The 14,278-nt window shown below is 43.9% G+C and overlaps 2 protein-coding genes across 3 annotated transcripts in view; both read left to right on the top strand.

The window, feature by feature from the left end:
- The window catches only part of LOC141596437 (uncharacterized), a 47,080-nt gene that overhangs the window by 7,512 nt on the left and 25,290 nt on the right, over positions 1 to 14,278 (top strand). The window contains exons 2-3 of the mRNA XM_074416594.1: positions 4,201 to 6,020; positions 10,145 to 10,593. The gene's annotated coding sequence lies outside the window, so the exon portion shown is untranslated. The remainder of the gene's footprint in view (positions 1 to 4,200; positions 6,021 to 10,144; positions 10,594 to 14,278) is intronic.
- The window catches only part of LOC141596435 (F-box/FBD/LRR-repeat protein At5g56420-like), a 37,556-nt gene continuing 28,065 nt past the window's right edge, over positions 4,788 to 14,278 (top strand). Inside the window, exons 1-2 of one of the 2 annotated variants that reach the window (XM_074416593.1) lie at positions 4,788 to 5,717; positions 5,901 to 6,021. In XM_074416593.1, coding sequence (XP_074272694.1) covers positions 4,788 to 5,717; positions 5,901 to 5,966 — 996 coding nt within the window. In that variant the 3' untranslated portion in view covers positions 5,967 to 6,021. Of the gene's footprint in view, positions 5,718 to 5,900; positions 6,022 to 14,278 lie in introns of those variants that run through there. The other variant, XM_074416592.1, reaches the window with a different exon arrangement.

The raw sequence follows: 14,278 nt of genomic DNA, 5'->3' as shown, positions 1-14,278 counted from the left end.
TTACAAAATACAAGGAAGAGTAAAGCAAAAGGTTACGGACTGGTTCTTTGAAGCGCCAAAAGGATGGCAGGGAGAAAAGGCTTAATAGTTGGCCCCGAATAGTGAAGCTATCCGAGACGCCGGGTGAGCCTGGTGATGACCGCCCGTCTCCCTATGCCTGTTGCTGCTTGCCCTTGCCGCCATCAGCATCATCCTTGGTGGGCGGCTTAGATGCAATCTGGGCAGCCTTAGCATCCTCAGCTTCCTTGGCAGCCTTAGCATCCTCGGCTTTCTTATGACCTTAGCATCCTCGGCTTTCTTGGCGGCCTTGGCATCCTCGGCTTTCTTGGCGGCCTTAGCATCCTCGGCGGCCTTGGCCTTAATGGACTCTTCTCGGCCGCCCTCGTCTTCTCAAAGAAGAGCCGCCTTTTCCGCGGCCGCCTCTTCCTCCTTCTTGGCCCTCGCATCCTCGGCAGCCTTATCCGCCGCAGCTTTCTCGTTAGCCTCGAGCCTATCGTCGAACAGCCCGTCAAATTTTGGCCACGGAAAGGAGCCATCCGGATACAGCTCCCCAATCACCTCCCTGAAGGTTTCTTGGTCGGGTCCCTATATTGAGCACACATGCGGGGGATAATCTTCTTTTGAAGCATCTCAATATCCTTCTCCCTTTGGGCAAGGATAGCACTGGTACCCCTATGTGACTCACTTTGGAGCCAGTCGCCCTTTTCGACTCCTCCTTTGGGCGACAACAACGTCGTAGCCGCCCTTGTACTGTCCCGTTCCTCCCGCAACTTGGCGGCGGCGAGGTCAGCAGCCTCTAACTTGGCCTTCTCGGCCGACAGCAACTTCTCAACTTCCTCCACACGCGCTCGTGCAGCAAGGAGATCAAGCTTAGCCTTCCGGCTACCCCGCTGCGGCGACAACATCAAGCTTTCCGTTCTATCAACGGTCCCGTCTTGGCAGGGCCTCTTCTTGCTCCCTAATACGAAGGCCGGCCGATTCGGACCACTTCCCAATCCTCTTGCTCGGCCTTGTACCCTCCGCTATGAGCTGGTCGTTGGATATCGACGCGAGAATAGAGTCGGCGGTGGCATTTTTCCGCCCCGCACAGGCCTCTCCTCAATTTGCCGCTCGATGGTGGGGGAGATCGTGCGCGGTTGATCTACAAAAATTCAATCAAAGAGTCCACGTCAACGTTCACGGACATACGGAGAGCCGGTCATCGGGTATATCTAATGAGCGGCTAAAACTGAGCCGCAAGTTAGATGCATACCGGAGGGCTTGCTCTTCTTGGCCGATCGACCCGCTCCCTCGGCGCCCTCGTTAGCATGAGCTGTGGCAGCAAAAGCATCGGCGGTAGGGGTAGGCCTTTTCCTCTTACGCCTAAGTGGAGATCCTCAAAGATCGGAATCCTCCCCGTCGACAATATCGACGATTTCCACCTTCTTCGGACGGCGGGAGTTGGAGGCGGGCGAGGTTGACACCGTAGCCGCCGAAGACTTGGCTTTTCGGACCCGGCGCGGAATGGCAGCAGCTACCTCGGCCTGAGCCTCCGCCTCGTCCAAGCTCTTCAGCTTTTGATCCATGAGGTCAGTAGGCGACGGACGGCGGTCATGTACATCGACCTTCGGATTCTTCTCCTGCACGTTACCATCTTTGTCAAGTCCCATCTTCTTGAGGAATTGCTCAGACAGAACGGAGCCAAAGTTCTCTGTAAAAGAAGCAAAGTAAGAGTTAGACAAAGGAACAAGTCAAGGCACAAAAACAAGAACGCTAAAACAGAAATGGGCCTCACACCGGCCCCACTCACCCCGTGCTAGGGCCGGTATGAGGCCGACGTGGCAAAGCGGCTCATCCATCTGGATGACTTGCGTCGGGGGCAACCAAACTTTCGGCGTCCCATCGTCATCGACCTCGAAAAGCTTCAATGCCCGCTTCTCGTCCTCGTTGAGACAGACCTTTGCGGCGTCCATCTTATTCTTGCCCTTAGGGATCATCTTCTCACGCTCCCCCCTACTCTCGCACCGCAAGTTAACGTGGTGCTGAAAAGACCGAGGCAACGGATAATCACGGGACCTCGACATACACCCACCGTTCCTTCCAGCCCTTGCAAGAGGTGAGCTTAGGCACGGTGAGATAGCCTGGCTCAGTCTGGACGCTATACCACCCCCGGCCACCTTGAACATTCATTCGAAGAAAATGAATTCGGCGGAATAAGTTTACCGTTGGGATCACCCCCCTGAAGAGACACAGCCACACGAAGCCGACTATAGTCCTAACGGCCAAAGGGTGAAGGCCGCGCCGCAACGTTCATCGCTGAATTATAGTAGAGACGTACATATTGAGAGGAAACCGGAGACCATACTCCAGGTGCCTCATATATACGCCGATGTGACCCGGGGGAGGGCAACAGACGGCGGCTGACCCTCTCCGGGGATAACAATGTTGTACCCCTGGCCAAAAAAGAAGTGATCTTGAAAAATTGAGCGAGCGGCGGATGAACTTATCGATAAAACCACGATCGGCGCCGTAGTACGGGCATCATAATGATGCGGGGGTTGACCTCTCCCCACCGGAAGGATTCCTTTCCTCATCATCATCAACATCGTCATCATCCTCCCCTTTGCTCCAGGACTTTGCGGTCAACTTCGGGAGAAGGAGACCTAAGGCCCCCGACCTTAACGGAACGGCGGCTACCGCCTCCTCCTCATCAAAACGCGCCGGGGAACCCCCCGGTGCACGGTAACTGGGACCGGCGTCAGCAGAAGACATGGTTCACAACAATTACTTAAAACAAATTAAAAGATGATAAGTTTTTTTTGGTTTACCTTGAAGAAAAGTGCTACGCCGACGTAAAAATTCTGAAGATTGGAAGAGAAAGAAACACTTGAAGTTCTAGATCTAGAAAGAAGAAAAATTTTTTGGAATGAATGAAATTAGTAACCAATTTCACTTCAAAGATCTGGTATTTATAGGCCAAGGCCCACAAAGGAGGACCAATCAAAGCGCAGCCCATGAAGCGTCAGCCAATCAACGAAGAGACACATGTCAGGCATGCGTACACGGAATGTCAATCGACGCAACAGTTGAATGTCAATCAATGCAACAAAGTAACAAGCGTCTTCAACACGCCCCTTCATATCCCTTTGCCTATTCATCTTCCTAAGCAAAATCCTAAAATATCTGTTCTCCGCCGGCAATATGATTAACCAAGCTAGGTAGCACCGGCCTGGGGCAAATCGAAAGCACACCGGCACTCTCAACCTTGGGTCCGCCGGCCAGCAGCATCTTCTCTTCCACATCAAATGTCCAATACCCATCCATGTGGAGGGGGGATATGGTACGGCCTGTACAGAAGTAAGCCGAGGAAGAAGAAGCCGGGGCAGAAAATTTTCACTTGCGCAGAATATACGCTCAACATACATCGGAGCCCATACCACGGCATAGACTACGCTGGGGGCAAATTGATGGGGCATATTCTGCACCCCATTGACCGAGTCAACATATTGAGCGAGGTCAAAGATATCCGACCGATCAACGACTTTAAACAAAGATATCCGGTGACGGCCTATCGGCCGATCACCCGTCTCTCGGCTGCTAACTAACCGGCGGGAGACACATCCGCGTACTCATATCCAAGACCCCTCGGCATGGAGTCAACTGGGCCCTTCGGCCTGCCATGGGTCCCTCGGCCGAGGGTAGATCAGTCTTTCCACCTGCTAGCCACTTGGCCACTTGGCCACTACGTGACAAAAGGTGAAAGTCTATAAATACTCCACCTCTCTCATTGAGAAGGGGATCCAGAATCTAACCTAAGAACCACTTAAATTGGTATTATCTCTCTCATCTCTCTACAATATTCGTCATCAAGCTACATACTACTTAATCACAATAAGTTCACTGACTTGAGCGTCGGAGTGAGTACGCTTGGCACAAAGCCAAGCCCTCAGTTTGCTCATTGTTGCAGGAGAGGCCGAGGAGAGCAATCAAGGCTAGAAGAGGCATTATTCGACAAAGCTAGCGTGGTAAACAAACCTACTTCGGAATTCATACCCGGAACACCTATGAATGGTCCGGATCGTATTTTGGCAACATCTAACGGTTATAAATTTACGCATAAAAATAAAGGAGAAATGAGAATGAAGGGGTAATTATTATTTAAATAGATTGTGAGAGGAAATGGAGAGAAAGGAAATGGAGAGATCCATTTCCGAAATGAAGGGGGAGGAAATGGGGATGTTCCCATTTGACCAAAAAAAAAACACACTTGTTGAATTCTAGAGTGAAGGTGAAACCCTGGTTTGCATTCTGGGTTCAAATTCAGAAATTTTAGATAATCTGTTCATCATAATCTGTTCATTTCAATCAGGTATTTGTTGTTACATTTCTCCTCAATTCGTTTCATCAATTTCTTCGTTTTCTTCACCCTAAAGTAGTACTCCGTACTTAATCACTTCATTCATGATTCTCTTGTCTAATTTTGTTCGTAATCAAGTATTATTATTCATCCTTTGCTAGTTTGCTTCCTCTTTCCCGGTCAATTATTTACCGTTTTCATTTTTGGGCTCATTTACGGAGTACTTAGGTTGCGTATTTTAGTTCAGTATGTTTTTCCCTTATTACATTACCAAAGAGAGTCTCATACAACCCATGTGCAATTTGTTTCATACTTGGTCTTTGTGCAAAAACCAAACGTAAAGAATTCATCGGGACAAAGACATTAACAATTTGAATTTGAGACGGGTTTTCTCGGAAATTTGAGCTAAGTTTTTGTTATACAATTATTGTTAGGATAAAAATCGAAAACCATGGAATCAATGTCCAAGAATAGTACCAGTTGTGAAAGTAATGATGGTATTGAAGATAGGTTGAGTGGTTTGCCTGATGAATTGATTGTGCATATACTTTCATTTATGCCTACTCTAGATGCTGTTAGAACAATGTTACTTCGCCGATTTCAAAACCTGTGGACTTTTGTTCCTGCTCTTAGATTTGATTTTCATGAAATGATTTGTATCGATGATAAACCACCAAGCACTCATGTGGCTTTTTCGAGTTTCACCTGCTTTGTCCGAAATGCGCTGTTGCTTAATAGAAGGTCCACCATTGATACTTTTCGCCTTTGTATTGGCGAATTGGGAGAAAAGTCGAAAGATACGAAGATAATTGGTGATGTTCGAATGTTGCTGAGATATGCTGTTGAAAGAGAAGTCAAAGATCTCTATTTCCATTATAATGCTCCTTTTTTCGATCCACCTGGTTGCGTTTTCACAAGTCAATATCTTGTTACGCTTACACTTGCTGGCTGTACGCTTAAGCATTATGAGCATCAGTCTCAACCTCAAATGGTAAATTTAAGAAAATTATCGCTTCTATATGTTTATGGAAGTACTAAGGCTTTCAATCAGTTGATATCTGGATGCCCTTGTCTACAAGAATTATTTATTAATACCGCTTTTGGTCCAGAGTTGTTGAGTTTGAATATTAATTCTCCAAGTGTTCGTAAGCTGTACCTTCGCGTGTACGAAGGAAGTTATAATCTTAATTGTCCCAGCCTGAAAATTCTGGATATCGCAATATGTGAAACACATGTTATACTGAACATGATTGGTGTCATATCTCTTCAAGAAGTGAATTTCAAGGATTTACCACGGGATTGCAATTCTGGTGGAATTAATGCATATTTTAGGCGAATTCAAAATGCTGAGCTTATTTCATTGTCATCTGTAGCTTTTAAGGTATGATTTACGTATTTGTTCGAAAGTTACTGAACTTCTATACATTTGATTAATCTGTTTCTTTCAGCTAATTAAGCATCATTCATATATTGATTCCATACTGATCGTGAACTTTTATACATTTGACTGGAACAAACAATGGGCGAATCTGAAAAACACGTAGTAACCCTCTTTCATTACCAGTTGTTGAATTCTAGAGTCAAGGTGAAACCCTGGTTTGCATTCTGGGATCAAATTCGGAAATTTTGAGATAATTTGTTCATCATAATCTCTTCCAACAAAAGAATCCCTCTTTTCAATCAGGTATTTGTTGTTACTTAATCACTTCATTCATGATTCTCTTGTTTAATTTTGTTCGTAATCAAGTATTATTATTCATCCTTTGTTAGTTTGCTTCCCCTGTCCCGGTCAATTATTTACGTTTTCATTTATTATTGAGTGGTTTGCCTGATGATGTGATTGTTCATATACTTCCATTGATGCCTACTCTAGATGCTGTTAGAACAATGTTAGTTCGCCGATTTCAAAACCTGTGGACTTTTGTTCCTGCTCTTAGATTTGATTTTGATGAATACTCTGATGAAATGATTTGTATCGATGATAAACCACCAAGCACTCATGTGTCTTCTTCGAGTTTCGCATGCTTTGTCCGAAATGCGCTGTTGCTTAATAGAAGGTCCACCATTGATAATTTTCGCCTTTGTACTGGCAACTTGGAAAAAATGTCGAAATATGTGAAGATAATTGATGATGTTCAAAGTCGAAAGAGATGTCAAAGATCTCTTTTTCCATTATAATGCTCTTTATTATTTCGATCCACCCTGTTGCGTTTTCACAAGTCAATATCTTGCTACGCTTACACTGCTTGGCTGTACGCTCAAGCATTATGAGCATCAGTCTCGACCTCAAATGGTAAATTTAAGAAAATTATCGCTTCTACATGTTTATGGAAGTACCAAGGCTTTCGATCAGTTGATATCTGGATGCCCTTGTCTACAAGAATTATTTATAAATATCCCTTTAGGTCTAGGGTTGTCGGGTTTGAATATTAATTCTCCGAGTGTTCGTAAGCTGTACCTTCACATGTACAACAGAAGTTACCAATCGTTGGTTGGCGCAGTGGTAGCATGGGGCTGCGCTTGGTAGGGAGGTCTGCCGATCGATCCCCACAACTGCGATTGAGAGGGGTTTAAATACCGTAATCCTTGGACACGCCCCGAAATCCGGATTAGTCGGCCCAATATGGTTCGGATTACCGGATGGTTTAGACCAAAAAAAAAAAAAATGTACAACACAAGTTGTACTCTTAATTGTCCCAGCCTGAAAAATCTGGATATCTCAATATGTGCAATATCACCTCGACCTATTCAGCTGAACGTGATTTTGGTGTCGTATCTCTTCAAGAAGTGAATTTCAAGTATTTACCATGCGACTTCAACTCTTGTCAAATCAATGCATATTTTAGGCAAATTCAAAATTGGATGAATAAAATCTTGTATTAACTAAAATTGGATGAATAAAACTGAATACAAACTCCTCTATTTTTAGTAGATTAGGCCGACTAAAATCTCCTTACATCTCTCTTGTGATTAGGAAACCGACTTCTATATGGCATAATTGCCTTATTTTGCCCTCTACTAAAATTAGGAAAGAAACAACAATTACCTTAAACTAATTAGGAAACTAATTTTAGGAAACTAAATTATGAACACAAAACTTGACGTAATTTCTAATACACGGTTTAGGAAACCGTATGGACAGCTCTAGGTTCCTTGCTCTCTCTAAGTAACCTGTGTTGCTTGCTCTTTCCGAGTATGCTCATGCATCAACATAAATAAATTATAGAATAAGAGATTGTCCACTTTTGAAAAAAAAAAAAATTAATTCATATTCTCTAATAAATAAGTTGTTCTTTATAAAATAGTTGGTTTTACTTTAGATGGACCATTTTGGTCTAAAGTAATAAGACGGAATTTTGTAACCATTTTACAGCTAAATGTGACCACTATTGAAAAACAAGAAACCATAAACTGTAACACTTATTAATTATTATACCACTAGTTTAGATCCCGTGCAGTGTATGCACGGTATATATAGAGTTTTACTTTTTTTAATATATTATTCATGAAATTTATATTAACTACTTTTTTTTTATGTTTCTGGTCGTTATATTTTGATTTGAAAAATCAAAATCAAAATCGTATCAATCATGAAATGAGTATTTCAATTAAAGGTTTTTTTTTTTTTTTTTTTTTTTTTTTTTTTTTTTTTTTTTTTACTGAGATATTAATGGTGTGATTTTATAAAATTGTACTGATAATATATTTTTAGTCGTAACTTTTTATCATAAAAAATCAATGAATTTTTATCGTATGATTCTTTAAAAAAAATCCTTTTTATATCTTAAAAAAACTGGAGATAAATTTGTATAGAACGTGAAATACTAAATGACATAAATATATAAATCTAAAAGATTATGTATATTATAATTTATAGCCCATCATACTTATAGAATATGATAAAAAAACTAAACCTTATTTTAGGAAATATGTTTAGGCTGGAAAATTTAGAGTTTCACCTATTCTTTTAGTAATTAGGGGATTGTGGTTACATTTAATCATAAAATGATCACATATGCTCGTAGTCGTCTAAAACAAGAAATTTGCGTTTATAAAATGGGTGAGAGTCTCGTGGGCCAAATAACCAAATTGGTAAAAAAAAAAAAGGGGATAAGTGATAAATTGGTAAAAAAAAACTAAGCAAATTGACAAATTGGTAAAAAAAAAAGGATGATAAGTGACAAATTGGTAAAAAAACGTTTCTGAGGATAATTTAACTGAAAATAAAACACGGTAATATTACAAATATTTTTTATTTAACGTGAATTTTGGTTTCCAAATAAGTAAACATTTTCTATCAAATATTTTTATGTAAAAGCAACTTTATCATTGTTTGTCAAATTATTTGCGTTTATTCGACAAAAAACATGATGAAATATTTTTATGTAAAAGCAATTTTATCATTAGGCCAAGTTTAAACTTTTTTTTCCATTCCTCCTTGCCAATCCGCCATGTCCTTCCTCTTTGTCTAGCCAAACAAACTACGGAGTATTAGACTTTGGAAAGGTTAACATGACCCGAAAGTTAACTCTAAAGTTGATCTGATTCGAAAGAGAATTTTTTAAAAAAAATGTTAAAATGAGGTCATAAATCAACCTAAGTATTTAGCGAAATGGAATTTACGGAGGAATTAGAATAAGAAACAGTAGATGGATCCATTCGGAAAGTTTTATAAGATGGTTTTATGGTAGGAACAATCCGGTAATAAGTTAGTCTAAATAATGTTTTATTTTTCGTCAAATTGTCCTCCGAAATGTTTATTTTACCAATTTTCCGTCAAATTGTCCTCGGAAATATTTTTTTACCAGTTTGACGCTTACCATCATCAACTTTTTTTACCAATATGTCACTTTGCTAAGTTTTTTTTTTACCAATTTATCACTTAGCCCATACTTTTTTTACCAATTTGCTCATTTGGCCGAGTCTCGTGCAATAATTACGTAAGACACGAAGACGTGACCTTTTCGTAAAATGTCCATCAAAATATTTTGTTACGGAGTACTTCCTCCATTCAACTCCACTCTACCATATTTCTATTTTCATCCATTCAACTCCACTCTACCACTTTCCAAAAAAAGAATGCCAAATAACCCTTTTGTCCTAATGACAACATCTTATTTACACAAATTGCCACTAAATAGCCCACTAAGTTTAGCCAATAAGATTTAATAAAGCAATTTGCACAAATCCATTTGTACTTTAATTACTTGTTTATTGTTACCTTAATACTTGTGCATTTTACAAATTGGTAGAGTGAAGTTGAATGGAGGAAGTATTACTGAAGAGTCTGAAGTCAAGTGTTTAAAGACTGTTGATTTGTGACTTGACAGTTGACAGTGTAATTAGACTCTTAACTTTCCTCCCTCTTAAAAATGACCTTTTTACCCTAATTTGTCATCAAAAACACCAATCTCCATTAACGATAGTTCCCATCTCCATTTTTCTTATATCTATAATCTACAGGTATGTCACTTATCTTTAATTTGATTAATTTTGCCCTTTTTTATTGTTTGTTCATAACTTTGCATGTTGATTTTGAATTTCATCCCTTACTCCCTTTGTCCCGGTCAATCATCTACGTATTTAAGTCAATTATTTAGGTTGTGTTATATAGTGTACTCCGTAGTATTTTTCCCATATAACAAACCAAAGAGAGTCTCTCACAACCCATGTTCAATTTGTTTCGTACTTGGTCTTTGTGCGAAAAGCAAACTAAAGAATTCACCGGGACTGAGTGAGTAACTAACAATAAATTTGAGATGGGTGTTCTCCGGAATTTGAGGTAAGTTTATGTTTTACAGTTGTTAGGATAAACTTGAGAACCATGGAATCAGTTTCCAGGAAGAGAAGTTGTGAAAGCAATGAGGATAGGTTGAGGGGCTTGCCTGATGAAGTGATTCTCCATATACTATCATTTATGCCGACTCTAGATGCTGTTAGAACAATGTTACTTCGGCGATTTCAAAACCTTTGGACTCTGGTTCCTGCTCTTAGGTTTGATTTCAATGAATACTATGGTAGAATGGTTGATAAACCGCCAAGCATTCATGTGGCTTTTACGAGTTCTGCCCGCTTTGTTCGAAATGTGCTAATGCTTCATAGAAGGCCCACCCTTGATACTTTTCACCTCACTATCGATGATTTCCATGAAGAGTTTCGAGATCCAAAGATAAATGGCGATGTTCAGATGTGGCTGAGATTTGCTACTGATGAACAAGTCAAACATCTCTATTTCCGCTGTGTCTCTTATTATTTAGGTCTGTTCCGGGTGTAATTCCGGAGCAGGATTGTGACCACTTGAGCTTGTAGAATGATGTCGTCGCTCGTCTCTTCCTTTCACTCTTTCCTCTAAAGATGAACAAACTGAGGGCTCGGCTTGGGGCCGAGCGTACTCACTCCGACGCTCAAGTCAGTAAACTTAGAGAGATAAGTTGTATGTTTAACTTGGCAAAGTATATTGTAGAGAGATAAGAGAGTTTTATACTAGATTTTCCAGTTGATTTCTCAATGAGAGATGTGGAGTATTTATAAACTTTCACCTTTTGTCACGTAGTGGCCAAGTGGCGTAGCAGGTGGAAAGACTGTCTTACCCTCGGCCGAGGGACCCATGATAGGCCGGCAGGCCTGGTTGACTCCATGCCGAGGGGACTGGATGTGAGTATACGGATATGCCTCTCGGCCGGTTAGTTGCCGAGCCGAGACCCAAGTGACAGGCCGACAGGCTTTGTCGGTTAGGCCGTTTTTCTTTTGACTTGTTGTCTTTTAGCTTTGACCTTGGTCAATATGTTGACTTGGTCAGCGGGTGCAGAATATGCCCCATCAATTTGCCCCCAGCGTAGTCTATGCCGTGGTATGGACCTTCGATGCGTGTTGAGCGTATTCTGCGCATGTCGAACTTCTTCCTCGGCTTGGTCCTGTTCAGGCCGTACCATATCCCCCCTTCACATTGTTGTGTAATGGACATCGAATGTGGAAAAGGAAATGGCGCTGGCCGAGACCAAGGTTGGGGGTGCCGTTTGCTTTTGATTGCCCCCGGCCGATGCTGCCAAGCTTGGTTGATCAGCTGGCCGTTGGCAAGTAGATACCAAGGAGCGTGTCGAAGAAGATGGGTCACTGTATGTCGATTGACATTCTGCGGCTGCATGCTTGACACGTGGCCTGGTGTTGATTGGTGGACGCTTCATGGGCTGTGCTCTGATTGGTCCACCGAATGGGCTTTGCTCTATAAATAGAGCAGTATGCCCCTCATTTTGCTGCGCAAACTTCTTTTTCAAGAAAAATTTCCTCTCTAGTTTTCGAAGAGTTTTCTCTCTATAATTTTCGAAGCGTTACTCGGCGTAACACTTTCTTTCAAGGTAAAAACAAATTCTTCCCCAACTTTTATTTGTTAAGTATTCGTTGCCACCATGTCTGCTGCTGACGCTCCGCCTAGTACCTCAACCCCGGGGGACGAACCGTCGCGTCCCGCTGAACAGGAGCCACTAGTTGTCTGCCCGGTAGGGTTCGGGGGTCGCAAGTCGTCTTCTCCTGAAATCGACGAGAAATCTCTCGAGGATTTTGATGATGATGAGGAGGAAAAGACCCAATCTGATTCAGAGAGGCCGCATTACTTGTGGCACGGCGAAGCCTGCTCGATTAAACCTGATCTCGTTTGGACGAACAAGTTCGCTCGTGCCTCCGGGCCTGAACTTTTCGAAGACCACTACAACTTCGGCAGGGGGTATAGAATTATTGTCCCTGTGGGTGATCAGCGATCTGTTGCCCTCTCCCGAAGGTTGTATAGGCGTGTATATTAGACATCTGGAGTATGGGCTCCGTTTTCCTCTTAATGAACACGTCTCGGCCATAATCAAAGCCATGAATGTCGCCGTGGCACAACTGCACCCGTTGGCCATTAGGACGATTATTGGCTTCGTATGGTTTTGTCTCTTTAAGGGGGAGGCCCCAACGGTGAACCTTTTCCGCCGGCTCCACCATCTTCGGCTGTCTACCCAAGGCGTCATGGGGTGGTACAGCGTGCAGACCGAGCCGGGTTACAAGACCGTCTCCAAGCTGACATCCTGCAAAGACTGGAAGGGGCGGTGGGTATATGTCGAGGTTCCGGAGGACTATCCCATCGCCCGGTCCTTCGGCGCCGCGTCAATTTGCGTTGTGAGAGTCGGGGGAGCATGAAAGATATGTCTCCCGTAATAAGATTAAGATGGACGCCAAGAAGGTTTATCTTAATGACGGCGAAGTGCGGGCAATGAGCATGTTCGAGGCTGAGAAGGATGGCACGCCGAAGGGATGGATGCCTCCGACGCAGATCGTCCTTCAAGACGAGCCGCTTTGTCACGTCGGCCTCATACCGACCCTCAGCCAGGGTGAGTGGGGTCGGTATGAGGCCCCCTTTGCTTTTATGCTTCGATATTTGAGCCTCGGTTTACTTCTTTTGCTTAACTCCTGCTTTGTTTCTTGCAGATCGATTTGGCCGGGATCTCTCTGTCTCCATCCTAAGCAAGTTGGGACTTGACCAGGACGGGAGAGTTGTTGAAGCGCACCCTAAGGCGCGTCGCGTGATCGCAGCGGGCGCCGCACGAACTCATGGAGCGGCGTTGAAAGCAATGGACGTGGGGGCGACTCAGCGAGAGATTGGCGGTAACGTGCGCGCCGGAGACCAAAAGCAACGTCTTCGGCGGCTACGACGTCAACTCCAACTCGATCTCCAATCCCCATAGTCCTAAAAGATAAGGAGGTCGTCAATGTTGACGAGGACCTCACCGTTCTGGGGGTCCTCTTCCTTCACATAAGAGGAAAGAAACAACGCCTGCTGCTGCTGTTACCGAGGCAGGGAAAGAGAAGGGGTCAGCCAGCCCTCTATCCAAGAAGGCTAGGACTGGTACGGATCTAACCCATGGCTCGGATTTAGCAGGTTCCTTATGCATTCCTGATGACAGGCTTTCTGATATGTCGATGAATGTTGACATGAACGCTTTGTCTGGGTTTTTTCTAGATCAGCCGTTGCCAGCTGTTGCTTTCACTGAACGGCAATTGGGGAAGCAGCCTGTGCATATGGGCGACAAAAATGTCGCCGTCGACACCTCGTCCAATAAGGCTTCCTTCGTTCAGCTCAGGGCGGACGGCATGAGGTTGGCCAAAAGGCTGGTGAAGTGGGCTGACGTTGCCGACACTCATCTTATCGAGCAAGAAAAGCTCGTGGCTCAAACTGCCCCTACGCTCAAACGGCTTAAGCTTGAGCTTGCCGCTTCTAGGGAGAAGGCCGAGAAGGCGAAGCAGGACTTCCTCGCTGAGCGAAAGCTTAAGGAGGACGCTGAGAAGGTGGTCCTGGCCGAGAGAGCTAAGGTTGAGTCCGCGTTGGCTGATGCCGCTAAGTTGCGGGAGGAGAGAAACAAACTTGAGGGCGGTTATAAGGCCATGGTTGAGCAGAGGGAAAGATGGAAGACCCTGCATTTGGCCGAGGCGAAGGAACATAAGGGCACAAAGGCTATCCTTGCTCAGAGGGAGAAGGATATTGAGCTGCTGAAAACCGTCATCATCCCTGAAATGTGTGCCGTCACGGGACCAAGTCGAAGATGCTACAAGGGATGCGATTAAGGAGCTCCTTCTGAAGGCACTTTTCCGTGGCAAGATTTTGACAAACTTCGGATGAGAAGGCGGTGCGAGGAGGCCAAGGCCGCGGCCGAGGCGAAGACTGCTCAGGAAGCTGCGGCCAAGGCGGCCCATGATGCTAAGGTGAAGGAGGCTAGAGAGGAGGTTGAGAAGGCAAAGGCACGTGAAGCTGCCAAGTCGTCCTCTGGTCCGTCCACCGACGGTGATGCTGCTGCTGCTGCCGGTGGCGAGCGACAACAAGCATAGGGAGACGGGCGGTCGTCACCAGATTCACCTGGCCCTTCGGACAGCTTCAGCTGTTTGGGGGCCAACTTTTGAGCCTTTCCTCCCTGC

Source organism: Silene latifolia, chromosome 8 (assembly GCF_048544455.1).
Source record: "Silene latifolia isolate original U9 population chromosome 8, ASM4854445v1, whole genome shotgun sequence".
Lineage (NCBI taxonomy): Eukaryota > Viridiplantae > Streptophyta > Magnoliopsida > Caryophyllales > Caryophyllaceae > Silene > Silene latifolia.
Note: the sequence above shows the minus strand (reverse complement) of the source record. Positions and strands in the feature narration are given on the sequence as shown.